A 14,202-nucleotide genomic window follows, 5' to 3' on the forward strand; every position below is an offset into this window, starting at 1 on the left:
TATTAGTTTGTATCTACTAACTATTTTTTTTTTTACTTTGTTGACACTTGCTTTGCAACTTAAAATACAGTCAATTTTTATTAATTTTGTGTGTGCTATTGAAAAGAATGTGTATTCTCTGTTTAAAGCAGAGTTTGATGTATATCTATTAAGCTGTAAATGCTTATTAGCTATAGTATTCAAGCCTTCTATATCTTTTTCACTTGATGATTTTGAATTCTAACAAAAGTATGAAAGCCATCTAGCAAAATTTTACATTTGTCCTTTTTTTCTTTACTTCAATTAGTTCTTACTTTACATACCTCAGTATAAAGTACTAGGTACTAGAAGTTCTTCATAGATATTTCTTTGTAAATTCTTCCTTTTGCCAAGATGTTATGCGTTTAATTACCAATATGTCTTACCTTTAATTCTGTTTTATCTGATATTAATGTGTACCTGGTATGTCTTTTCTGTCATTCTCTTTTCATCCTTTCTTTGTAATTTTGTTTTAGATATGTCTGTAATAAACAATATATGTAGCTTTAAAAAAATTCACATCTGGCTGGGATCTCAGGCAGATAGGAAGAGGAATGAATTGGAAGGATGGTGAATAAAGCCTTCTTTTTTGGCTACACTGATTTTGAGGTTTTTATGAGTAGAAAGTTGGATGTACAACTTTTCAAAGCTCATTGAAAAATTCAGGCCTTAGCAGAGCAATCTGAGCGTCATTAGCAAACAGACGGTGCTTCATTAAAACTGTGAGGCTGGAGATCACTCGGGGAGAATTCTCATAAAGGACCCAGTGTCGTATCTGTGTCTACTGAGTCGTCAAAAAGAGCCCAAGGTTAAGAGAGTGATCAGTCAAGAAGAGTCATGGAAACATGAGCAGCTGGAAATCAAGGCAAAGTTGATATCATGAAAGCCAAAATTGAAACGCATTTCAAAAAAGGAAGAAGTAATGAAATGTGTCAAATCCTATTGAGAGGCTGAGATGATGCAGATTGATTTCTGTATTTTTCCCAAGGGTGTGTATAAAATCCATGGGCCAGAGGCGCTATTAGTTTTATGTAGGAAGTGACAAAACCAGCTGGGCAGAAAATTTAATAATCTTTTGTTTCCTTTTTTTTTTTTTTTTTTTTTTTTTTTTGTCTTTTTTAGGGCTGTATCTGCGGCATATGGAGGTTCCCAGGCCGGGGTCGAATCAAAGCTGCAGCCACCTGCCTACACCACAGCCACAGCAATGCCAGATCCAAGCTGCATCTGCGACCTATACCACAGCTCACGGCAACACCGGATCCTTAACCCACTGAGCGAGGCCAGAGATCGAACCCACAACCTCTTGGTTCCTAGTCGGATTTGTTTCTGCTGCACCACGATGGGAACTCCCCCAATCGTTTGTTTTCTAATGCGGAAACTGATAATATCAACACCTCTAGTCTGTCTCCATGGGAGTTAGGGAGTGAGTAGGAGAAAGACCTGTAAGAAACATGGGCAGCAGAAAGCCTTAAATGCTTTTTGATGACCTTTCCTATGGATGAGATGGAACTCAGTATGCTTGAGAATTAACCGTGATGGAATGAATAAACACCAGTAAGTTTAAAAACCTGAGAAATTCCTGTGGGCTCACTAATTTGCAATTGGGGCTTTTAGCTGACTGTTTTCTAAAGCTGAGAAAAACTCCAGAGAAAACCAGCATTTGGAAAAGTGTACAAGTGCCCAAGACACCTTATTAGTGAGCTGTATAGCAGTTCCCAGCCATTTACGCATTTCATTGCTTTCATTTCTTCCTTTCCCAAATTCACAGCGAATTGCCAACAAAGCACTAAGGCTCAAAAATGACACCTTCTATTAATCTAATAAGGTATTACGGGTTATACAAGAATGTGTTGGCTATTTATAGCTGCTGATAATTCCTGCCTGCACCATCTCTGAGGTCAAAACACAAAAGCCCCTCCATCCTAATGGCATCTCATGTAACCTGTGACTGATACGTTAGAACTTGACAAGCAATATGCATTGTGCTTGCAGATCCAGGATATTCTTGAGCTGGCAGAGGAACTAGAATTCATAGGCCAATTGGACTCTGCCTACCTTCTTGATAAAGATGCTTCTTAAGGCCACCTGCTGTGAAATAATTCCTCTCTACTCCCCCCGGATACCATTATGTCCCTTCTTAACTCCAAGTCATAAGGCTACTAAGGCATAGAGGCAGATTCAGGCATTCTCTTGATTTCCAGCTGGGGGAGATTTTGCCCCTCATATGGGACACTGGGATTTGGACATTTTTGTGTGTCACCTAGGGGAGGTGGTGGTACTGGAATCTATAGAGTAGAGGTCAGGATGCTACTAAATATCTCACCATTCCCAAGCTAGTCCCCTACAACAAAGAATTATCCAGCCCCAAATGTCAGTCGTCAGGAGTTTGAGAAACCCTGAGTCAACGCTGATGGTTCTCAGGACATGACTGGGGACCAGGCAGATGGAAGTTCTAGGTGAAGAAAGTGGAGGGAGAGAGAGAAAGAGAAGCAGAAAGGAAAAAAGTAGCAGAGGAATACAGAAAGAGGTGCCTGTGGACGTGGTTAGTAGAATAACCAGAGAACCCAGGGCAGTGGAGCCAGGGAGAAGTAGAGTTTCTGTACACACGTGCATTTCCCCATCTCAGTGGGTGCTAATATAGTCGGCACATAGGAGTGTGTTTTCTGAATATTATGAGCGAATAACATGAGATTTTAATAAATACAGTAGGACTCAATCATTGTTGAAATAATTCAATAATTGTTTGCATAATTGTTGAAAATGGCTCTATTCAGGTGATTCCTTCTCAAGAATTAATTTACTTAAAAATAACACTGGAAATGGTTGGAATATTTCAAAAGAGATGAAGCAATTTCAGAAAGTCCTTCATCCTTTAGAGTCTTTAGGTGCCCCTCATGTTCGTTAGAAAACGCTCTTGGTCGGATCTGAATCTCCAGCCATTTGTCTATCTTCTGATGTCTTTCTGTCTTTCCTACAGACCTGGTCTCCTCCTGGAGGAGAGGTCTGTGTGGTATTCCATCAGAATTCTGTCTAGTCCAAGGCACACAGCAGGTGCCCACATATATTTGATAGAGTCCCCATCTCCTACTGACTTCCCTTACTCATCTCTCTCTTTTCTCTGAAATGTCTTCCTTCCAAATTTGTTTTCTGGATTCTAGAACAGTCCTTGAATGGATGGATTAAAACACATCCCAGGGAGTCCTCCTTCAAATTAATTTACCTTGTCTTAGAGAAGGACAGGGGTTGGCTAGGAAATTTGGAGAATGCTGTGGCTGTTTGGAGCTAGATCGGAGCTGTCAGAAAAGTATCAAATGGAGAATTAAGACTTTCCTGGGGTCAAGTCTCTTTGCTGTGGTAAGTGAAGGCTAGACAGCTAACCACACACACACACACACACACACACACACACACACACACACAGTTGTTGTTATGTTTGTTAATGGAGGACTTTCTCATCAGAAAAGGGCTCTTGAAATGTTGGAATATCTCTCATTTCCATTTTCTACTGCACCATCAGTATCTCATCATCTTTCAAAGCCGGATTTGGAAATGGGTATCCCATTTCTATACCTTCTTCTGTTGCAGGAGTTGTGGGTGGTAAAGGAATAGCTTTGAGGGGTAGAGTTCTGAAAGGAAAAAAAGTAGCCAGTCCATTTTGTGGGATTATAGTTGGACAGAGATGCATAAATGCATATTTCTAATCATCCCCGATGGTCTGTTCACTAAGGACGAAGAGATGTTGGTACATGACTTGGTGATGGAAAGAGAGGGAAGTGAATGAATAGATGGACTGGGTGCAGGAGATATCAAGGAGGCGGATGAGGAATTTGGATGGGGATATGAGAGAAATTTAAATGTGCAGTGATTATTGACGAGACATTATTAAATGAAGCAGAGATTCTCAATTCAAAGGGATTTCTACGTTGCCTCTGCACACATCTTCCCTCAATTTTCTGAAAGAAAAAGAATTTCATTCATAGTAAAGGTGAATGCTAGGTGAATATTGCTTAATTGGGTAACCTCCTGGAGTGCATAATGGGACTGCTGTGCAATCGTTAAATTCTACGTGCATCATCTGTGAGTAATTGAATGAAAATTAAGGGCAAGTTTGGCGTATGTTTGCCAGATAGTGGTTTCGATATTTTCCTTATCAATTACGTATAATTCATGGCAGTTGACTTTCAAAAATATATGTATGAAAAATACCGGGTTTGCCTTTGTGCTGTTGCCCATGCTTTATTTTTAGCCCAAGAGGCAGATCTTCTATTAGCATGTAGCAAAAGAGAAAATTCGCGTATCAGGGATTTTCGAAGTGAGTAGTATTTGTTAATGCCATTCAGTTAAAGAGCATGCAGCTTTAGAAAACAGAAAGGAGCACGGTTACGTCCAAGGTTGTGTCATTCTGCCTGCACTATAGAGCCGTGACGGTCACATCCATCTAAAGCATCGCAGTTGTATGAAGAGAAATAGCGGACCACAAAATGAGCAGGACTCTTTTCTCTTTGATGGATCATGGATTTGATTATGCAGTTTGAGAGGACCAAGAAGACAAGAAGCCCTAAACAAGTGCCGAAGGCTATTGATGTGATGTTAGTGGCACAGCTCAGGGAGTTATGCGACTGCCTCCTGAAATGTGGCTGCATTCATGCCATCACCTTTCTTACATGTCTACAGTCAGGTACTGCTGAAAGGTGCATATTCTTGGACTTATTTTTTGGCTCCATCAGAAATTGTCTTTGTAAATTTATGTATTTATTCATTTTTGTATTTTGTCTTTTTAGGGCCGCACCTGCAGCATATGGAGGTTCCTAGGCTAGGGGTCTCATCGGAGCTGCAGCTGACAGCTCTACGCCACAGCCACAGTGACGTGGGCTCTTAGCTGTGTCTGTGACCTACACCACAGCTCATGGCAACACCGGATCCTCAACCCACTGAGTGAAGCCAGGGATCGAACTCGCATCCTCATGAATTCTAGTTGGGTTCGTTAACTGCTGAGCCATGTCGGGAACTCCTATATGTTGATTTTAACATGCAGCATTTACAAAGCAAATATATATATATCTGACCATTCATTCGACTGTCCTTTGCTTAGTAACAAGGATGTTGCCATGCTCATCATAGCGGGTCCATGAAGCTGTGGATCCAAGGCCCCGTGAAATCCCGAGGGCCAGTACCTGACCCCTGCTTGGGCTATTTTGTTTCTTCATTTCCCCTTTTCCTGCTCAAGTCTGACTCATGGTCTGCACTGCATTGCTGCTCACCCTCCTGCTGCCCCTGGATCCATGATCCCTTAATGCCAGGGCCACCTGCTCTACTTGTGTGCCAGGCCCTCTGTGAGGACACAGTTACCTGATGTAACACCCACAAGGCATTAGCAATGAGAGTTAAGACACAGCCACAGCAAGTTCCACGTCACCTATATCCTAATATCACTACCATTCACACATGTTCCTTTTTTTTCTTTTTCTTTTTTTAGGGCTGTACCTGAGGCATATGGAAGTTCCCTGGCTAGGGGTCTGATCAGAGCTACAGCTGCCTACCACACCACAGCCACAGCCACAGCCACGCACCATCCAAGCCGTGTCTGCGACCTGCACCACAGTTCACGGCAACACCAGATCCTTAACCTACTGAGTGAGATCAGGGATGGAACGTGCGTCCTCATGGATCCCAGTCAGGTTTGTTACCTGCTGAGCCACAAAGGGCGCACCCCATTCACACATTTTCTGATTCTCTTTTTTTGAGTAGGAGAAATGGGGGCGTAAAATAGACAAGCTGCGGGAGTTACATGAGTCTTGAATACAAAAGACCCTCAGCCCTCTGTGGTCATTATTAGTTGGGACCATCAGTGTATAAGGAAGTTTACAGATCCCGACTTTGGGCTATTGTTAGTTCCTATTTGACAGTCTGCTTCGCTTCACTCCTGCTCCCTTTTAACCCACTCCAGCAAAACGGGTCCTTGATATTAAGTCTTCAAGGTATTTCTCTTGAGTTTCATTGGCTACTTATGTCATGAAGTTTGCCGGGTTTTATAACCCTGGCTTACCTTAGTTTTCCTTCGGTGCACAATTTTAGACTTCTGCTTCGTTTTTAACTCTCTACCCAGTGTAGACCTTAGGAGAGCACATTTCTGGTGTGTACCCTTTTGTGCCTTTTTCCACATCAATACAAAGTTATACACATAAACATACACGCAAACAAATATGGGGTTTTATTGGTTTGTAAAAATAAAAAATGGATTTACATTCCATACCACAATTTACTTTTAATAGTAATATACCATGAACATTAGGTCATGCTAATAAATGGAACTCCAAATTAGTCTCTTTAAATTGCTGCTTTAGGAGTTCCCATCATGGCTCAGTGGAAAGGAATCTGACTAGCATCCATGAGGATACAGCTTGTATCCCCTCGCTCAGTGGGTTAGGGATCCAGCATTACCGTGAGCTGTGGTGTAGGTCACAGATGTGGCTTGGATCCCACATTGCTGTGGCTCTGATTCAACCCCTAGCCTGGAAACCTCCATATGCTGTGGGTGTGGCCCAAAAAGACAAATAAATAAATAAAATTGCTGCTTTATTCTGTGGTATAGATTTAACCTTATCTCTGTGGAATAAACAGTTTCTGCCAAAAAAAAAAAAAAGGTTGCAATAATCACCATAGTACAGATTTGAATATGAAGTTGTAGCAGAGAGCATGACTATATCACATGCTAAATAAACCACCTAGTAATATTGGCCATGCTCATGTGGGAATTTATTTTTTTTATTTTTAATTTAAAAATTTTTTTAAATTACTCACTGAATTTTATTACATTCATAGTTGTACAGTAGTCATCACTGCACTGGAGTTTAGAATTGTAATCATGGAATACATACAGGCATGTTATCTAAACTCTGTCATCAGAATTTTTTTTTACATGGATGTCATCTCAGTTCCTTGTCTCTGGACTGTTTCTCTGTTGCTCCCATTGATTACCGTATTTCTAGAGGATTCTTAAGCACATGGATACACGGGAGTAGAAAGGAGGCAGCAACATGGCTGGGGAAGTTACCAGGCATGACATGCCTGTTAAGAAAAACTGAAGATTATTTAACAGCTAACAAAGCTGAAACTGTGGAAAATCCTTAAAATCCTTCCACACCAGAGTCCAAGGAAGGTCTTCAGTGCCCTTTAGGTCATTCCTTCCTTTGCTTTCCTCATGTTTTTGCTTGAGTTGAGTCAAAAAGCTTCCCTCAAACTTGGCCTATACAAACCCCATGCATCCTTCAAAATCCCAAATAATACTAATTTCTCTAGACAGCAAAAACCTGGGATATTAGGTTATAGTTTCTGTAGTAAGAGAGGCCTGTATTTGAATTGTAACTCTACCACTTAATATCTGGAGGCTTCTGCACGATTACGCTTCTTCTCTTGTGACTTGCTTTTTACGTGCTAGAGCAGAGCTTCAGGAAGAATGGTGAGGTAGATGGGAGGAGAAAAGCCACCAGCTCAGAGAGCTTCAACTGTTTGCTCCTTGAATCCCTAATACCTTTGCAATAGTAATTCCTATTTGTCTAAGTTTGGATATTGTTAAAGCATTTTAATGATGAAAATCTTACTTTGTTGACTCTCTTCTGACCTAAACTTTTGATTACTTAAAATAGTAACTTTTTAACCTTTTGGAGGAATCTCAGATCACTTTGATAACCTTTGGGAAGCAGTGAAAAATGCGCATAAATATAGACACACCAAACTTACATGAAATGTCATGGGTTCAAGGATTGTCAAAACTATTTGACATGTTTAAAGAGTTTAAAGGGTTCTATGCTAGGTTTTCAGAGAGCAGACGTAACATTTTCTTTAAGTAAAACCTTAAGAGAATTAAGTTATATCAAATGCTTTGTGAGTCAAGGTACAGAGTAAATAAATGAATAGAATATAAGCAAAATTGGTCAGGCACATGCATAAAACCCTCTGGATACACAGACACTGGCACATTAGAAAGGTATACGGTGATATTAATATTACATTAACAGCTTGTGGTAAGTGGGTTATGTTACTAAGACAATGTATCCATCTGCGTTTCATTATACTAAATAATATCCATCATTCTTGAATTCATATATTCTAGCAAAAACTTTATCAGTCTGTAGGTTTTAAACATGATAACTGAGGCCTTTCTGTATTCTTTCGGAGTCAGTTTTTACCTAGGGAAATTCTGGTATTTTTTCCCATGGTGGTCTTGGTAGCATATTTGGCCTCATAATTCAGAAAGTATCTTTGGTGTTTTAAGTCCCTTTCCTCTTAAAGAAGACAGTCACAGTTCTGTTTGACATGTTTATTAGCCTTCGTCGTTGCCCCTAAATGTGTCAAGTCACTTTCAGATTTCTTGATTTATAATACAATTCTCACCTGACATATATCTATAGCTTTGCATGTTTTATAAAAAATACATAACTTTTTTAATAATGATTTTTATTTTCTCCATTATAGTTGGTTTACAGTGTTCTTTCAATTTGTACTGTACGGCAAAGTGACCCAGTCTCTCACACACACACACACACACACACGTTCTTTTTCTCACATTATCCTAAACTATGTAACTTTAGGCTGATGGTTCTAAAACTTTAGCATGCATCTGACTCACCTGAAAGATTGGGCGTCACCCCCAGGGTTTCAGTAGATCTGGGGTGGTACCTGGGAATTTGCGTTTCTGACATCCTCCCTGCTGATGCTGCTGGCCAGGGTACATCCTTTGAGAACCACTGATTTAAGCCAAAGCTTTGCCTAAGGGCAGATTAAACCCTCCAAGAAGCCAGAGCAACCTCTGTTTGGTTCTCTTCTTCCCTCTTCTCTGTTTTCCTTCTCCTGTCTTTCCCTCATTTCCCTCTCCTGTCTTTCTCTGTACACACAAGATCATGCACACCCAACCTCACTCCAGGGATGCTCCTTATATCTGAATATCTCAAATCTCTAATAAAAGTCAAACTCCCAGTGTCTTCCTCACAGAGACCTGGCCTCCTTCCTCACGTGGTGTCTTACTTCTGTCAGCGATCTCATGATGGGCCAGAGCTGGAATGCTTCACATCATATGTTATAAACTAGAATGTGCTGCTTATGTTTTAAAAATTATTAGTGGCAGAGGGGACATTTTTATACCCATGTGGAGAACTGAAATATACATGATAGTCAGCTGCCTCTAGTTCCTCAACTTCATAAAGGGAAAGAAAGTCCCCAAAGGAAGTACATGTCCCAAGTTATATAATTTATGAATGTTTAATGGAATAATTGAAAACCTCCCAGAAATTTTATGTGGGAGTTGTTACGTGGAACGATGCTTTGAATGCAGAGCCTCTGTGTGTGTGCTTCCAGTGAAAAGTATGCCTGATCTCTCACCAGCGCTTTGTGTGGGAAAGGATGCTTGCTCTTAGGAACAGGCAGTAGGGCAGAATGTGGCCTGCGGGGCACCCCTCATGACAGTCACATGGAACCACGAGGGTATGTGTGTCTCTTTCCAGGACCATGAAACCTCCTTCCCCAGGGCGCTCTCAGCTCAGAGACTTTCCCCACGGTGGTGCTTTCTAGATGGTAAGTATTTCCGTATTTCCCTGAGAGGTGGTAGTCGGGGTGGGGGCAGGGGAGGTGGTTGGGGAAGCCACGGGGCAACACACTGACGGCTAGAGCAGACTCTGATTTTCCAAGAGATTATTCAGAAGCCCCACACGTGACTCCACGTGATTGGTATTTGCATCTCAAACGACATGGATTAGCTGATGTTGCAACACACTTTCCTGAAGTCATTTCCCTTAAAACGACTTGGTTAATTCTGGCTGAACTCAGCATTAAGTTGCTCAAGCTGACATTTCCCTTTAACTGCCCCTTTTTCTAAAGCATGATGGGTGTCTGTCTTCACTGTAGGCCAGTAGATGGATTCCGTAAGCATGGGGTGGGTACTAATTTGGATATTATTTGCATATTATGGAACCTCCAAATTATTTTCCATAAACTGTCATTTCTGTATGAGGTATACATTTTTGTGAAAGGTTTGGCATTTTCAGTTGCATTCAGATCTGCTCTGCTGAGCGTGACATATTGCATGAATAATAGATCAGTTAACTTTCTGATTGGTTAATGAGTCCAGTTTCCATCTCCCCTTCCCATAATGCTCCATCATCCTACTTTTCTATGCAATTATCCATTTTTCAGTACTTCCACACTGTGTACTCCCAATGTATCTACTAGCCAGTATCTCTCTTGTCTGTGTGGACATTTGGCTTTCACTGTAGACTTTTCTTTTGTTCACCTGTATGTGCATCTGAAGTGCATCTGAAATAAATGTGGGTGAGAGAATGGCAGATGTGGGAGAGGGCGAACATTTCATGAAGATGAGCACTTGTATCTGCACAAAATCTAACCCACATACACCATGACCTAGGTTTTCATTAGTGGCTTGTCAACTGCTTCTGAAGATAATTTACATCACTTGTCCTCCAGTTCCTTTACTCCCTGGGATGAGAAATATAACCATTTGGTTTTTCCCTGAATCCACAGAGGAACACCTTATATTTAAGAAAATTCAGAACTTGTATATGAACCGTTCTATGTACAGTCTGGTTTATATAGAGAGTCTTAGATAAAATTACAAGTGGGGGTCCGTGGTCTTAAGATATTAGTTGTTAATACATAAGCTAATAGTTTGGCTTATGTAGTTTAAAAGGTGATTCAGTCAGAGTTAAAAGAACAAAGTATATTAAGTTCATCTCAGGTAGATTTTATCCCCCTATTGCTTACAGAGGGCAAGGTCTATGATTGTCTTGTTTCTTAGCTCATTTCCCTTGGAGAGAAGCTCCTTGTTAAATATTTATGATTTGTGAGTGTTTATTTGCATTTTGAGGTTTTCCCTCTAGTACTGTGTACTTTATAGAAAATCTATAATATTGAGGCTCAGGTAGACTTAAGTGAGAAAGAAAATCATTCTTTGCATCTTAAAGAATAATCAGATTAATTTCTAGAAACCCAATGTTTGTCATTAAGGTTTGTTTTTTTTGTTTTGTTTTGTTTTGTTTTTTTTTTGCAAACTACAACTAGAGCCCCGTTCCTTATAGAAATGTTTGCATAAATTTGGAGCCATTTTAGCTTTCTTCAGTCATGGCTTAGGGACTCAGTTTTAAAGTGAAAAGATGCCTTTAATCCCAGATGTGCTCCCTAGCGCTGCATCTTCAAGCTCTTTTCCATAATGAGAATCACTTCCTCAGGAAGTCAGGCTACCTACATGTTTGGGGTTTTTTTTATGGCTTTATTTACTTGATAAATACATACTGAGTCCGTGCTCTGTTGAAGATTCTGTGCTGGTATCTGGAGACATAAAAGAATATATGAAACACAGACCTTAAAGAGACAGATATCTTAAATTTCAGAGTTCTCTGTGAAGGTCGTTTCTGTAAGAAGTATAAACAAAATGTAAATGTGCTTGGAGGTGGGAGCAACCAATTCTGTCTGGGGCAGGTTTCCCAGAAGAAGCATCATTCAGGTTGATCCTTAAGACATGACTTTGATGGGCATGTGTGATGGGGAAGGGCTTTCTGAGTAGTGGGATGGCAGCAGCAGAGGGGTCAAGTCTGAGTTTTTCTAAATGGTTTTAGGGACTGGCCCACAGTCCAGCATGACTGGGATATAAGCTTTTTGATTGTCATAGTGGGAGGGAAGGTCGTAAATTTGGTGCCAGATCACAGGACTCTCTGATGCCGTATACATTTTTTTTTTTTTCGCCCTAGCAACCTCTGCTGATCGCTTTTATCGAATAGACAGATCTCAGGTAAGTTTTCTTGAGCCTCTTTGTGCTTTTTTTTTTTTTTTTTTTTTTTGTCTTTTTAGGACCACACCCACAGCATATGGAGGTTCCCAGGCTAGGGGTTGAATCGGAGCTGCAGCCACCGGCCTACGCCACAGCCACAACAATGCGGGATTCGAGCCGCGTCTGCAACCTACACCACAGCTCATGGCAATGCTGGATCCTTAACCCACTGAGCGAGGCCAGGGATTGAACTGGCAACCTCATGGTTCCTAGTCGGATTCATTTCTGCTGCACCATGATGGGAACTCCGAGCCTCTTTGTGAAAGTGAAAAATTCTCAAGTAAATATACTTTATCGGTAGCTCATCTTATATATTTTCTCAGCAAAACACTGAAATGTGTACAGATTCTGGAGTGGTACTCATCGTCTCAGCTATGAGCTTTTTGTTTGTCTTCATATGTTTTATGATTTGTAGACTCAAGGTGATATGGCTTGACCTTGAAAATGAGTCCAGGAAACAAGTAGGTTCGTAGAGACTGTCGCCAGCTGCACTCTAAACTTTCATTCACATGCCTGCTTTGACTGCTTCCTTGCCAGATTTTATGCCTTTTAAAGTTTATTTCTGCTTAAAGTTGAGACCTCAAGTGTATATCTGTACTACTTAGTTTTAGGTTCAACACACCACTTCCCAGAGTTTGGTAATAAGGAAAAAAAAAAAAAAAAAAAAGGCCTATTCCCAAATAACAAGTGCCCCCATTGTCAGGTTCCATTAAAGAAGGTTCAGAATGGAATCCAGAGATAAACCAGGTGTTAGACCTGCCACTTGGCTTTGACCAGATCCCGGGGGTGAAAGTCCAGGGCATTGTATAAGCATGCTGGACCAAGTTGCATGAAGTGTCACTTCTTGGACAGTATTTGGGAAGAAGAAGGAAGGCCATCTCAGGTTATACCTAACCAGATCCTGGTCCAGGAGTGCCAAACTAAGAGGGATTCGACTCTCCCCTGCATTAGCCTCTTGCTACCATGCTGCTTCAAGGGGGATGTCCACTGGTCGGGCTTCTGAAAATACACTGTGGTCCTTTGCTATGTCATAAAATGTCCTTATTTCTCAAGACCAAGAATGCTTTGTTGTAGTGTTCTTATGCTGGGTTTGAATACCTTATCAATCACCTGACAGACTTCTTTTACTTTCTTAGGAACATTTACACTTTGTGATGGAGATTTCTCAAGATGAGATTTTTATTCTGGACCCAGATATGGTGTTGTCCCAGCAGGCGGGGACACCTCCAGGAATGCCTGACCTGGTGGTGGAGCAAGCCTCAGGGTGAGTGGACTTCATCCTTGGTGGTGAGGTGGTGAGGCTGGCTGCAGGGTGACAACCACATCTGGTTTGGAAATCAAACTATTTTGAAATACAGGTTTTCTTGTCTTTCCTTAGAATGTGCCATAGCTGTTCCTGGAGTTCCCGTCATGGCGCAGCGGAAATGAATCCAACTAGGAACCATGAGGTTGCAGGTTCGATCCCTGGCCTCGCTCAGTGGGTTAAGGATCCAGCGTTGCTGTGGCTATGGTGTAGGCAGGCAGCTGTAGCTCCAATTAGACTCCAGCCTGGGAACCTCCATATGCCATAGGTGCGGCTCTAAAAAGACCAAAGACAACAACAAAAAAGAATGTATTATAGCTGTTCCATTTTAAGTTTGCCTTATGAATAGCTGGGTAGAATTATTCATTCACCCTCAGATCTGTATCACATCTGAGCCTTCTTTACCCAACACATGGACACTTCCAACCAAACTAGACAGCACGGGTATTTGTGTTTGTACATATACATCTGTAATGCCTATATTATCACATTAAAAACTCACACAGGTGGTTTGACAATAGTTTTTCTCCTCTTCATCCTTCCTCTTCCTCTTTTCCTCTTCCCCCTCCTCCTCCTTTTTTTTAAAACTACATCCAGATAGATTGCATAACATGTAGATTGCATAAAAATAACTGTGAAATATAAGGACTTCTTAAGAGCCACATACTGTAATTAAATGCCTTTCATAAGTTCCTCCAATTATGTTATAGTGACTTAATCATCTTAAATGCTTTATGCTTTTTTCCCCTCATTTATAAGTGGAAGTGATACTACCTGCTCATGGAATTGCTTGAAAATTGAGTTGATACATGTAAAATTAGGATAGTCTGAGGCACTTGGTAAGAAGCGATGGAGAGTGAGTTCCGCCAGGCTCGCCCAGGATTTGCTCTCCCAGCCACTCTCTGTTACTCTGTTATCTGCAATGATAAAGTAGCCTGCAGATCCAGAACTTAAATCAGTTCCTTTCTTTTTTTTTTTTTTCTTTTTGTCTTTTGTCTTTTTAGGGCCCCACCCATGGCATATGGAAGTTCCCAGGCTAGGGGTC

The 14,202-nt window shown here is 41.0% G+C and overlaps 1 protein-coding gene and 1 long non-coding RNA gene across 41 annotated transcripts in view; one reads left to right on the forward strand and one right to left on the reverse strand.

The window, feature by feature from the left end:
• The window catches only part of DGKI (diacylglycerol kinase iota), a 474,617-nt gene that overhangs the window by 381,307 nt on the left and 79,108 nt on the right, over positions 1–14,202 (forward strand). For all 40 annotated transcript variants that reach the window (XM_021079007.2, XM_021079008.2, XM_021079004.2 and 37 more), the window contains 3 exons: positions 9,519–9,588; positions 11,775–11,815; positions 12,991–13,118. In XM_021079007.2, the coding sequence (XP_020934666.1) occupies positions 9,519–9,588; positions 11,775–11,815; positions 12,991–13,118 (239 nt within the window). The remainder of the gene's footprint in view (positions 1–9,518; positions 9,589–11,774; positions 11,816–12,990; positions 13,119–14,202) is intronic.
• Positions 1–14,202, reverse strand: part of LOC110257584 (uncharacterized) — a 170,833-nt gene that overhangs the window by 53,294 nt on the left and 103,337 nt on the right. The window lies entirely within an intron of this gene.

The sequence above is a fragment of the Sus scrofa genome, chromosome 18 (genome assembly GCF_054392235.1).
Source record: "Sus scrofa isolate SSC_HxYL_T2T_F1_AM1 chromosome 18, Sscrofa_HxYL_maternal_Yorkshire_Landrace_v2.0, whole genome shotgun sequence".
NCBI classification, from domain to species: Eukaryota; Metazoa; Chordata; class Mammalia; order Artiodactyla; family Suidae; genus Sus; species Sus scrofa.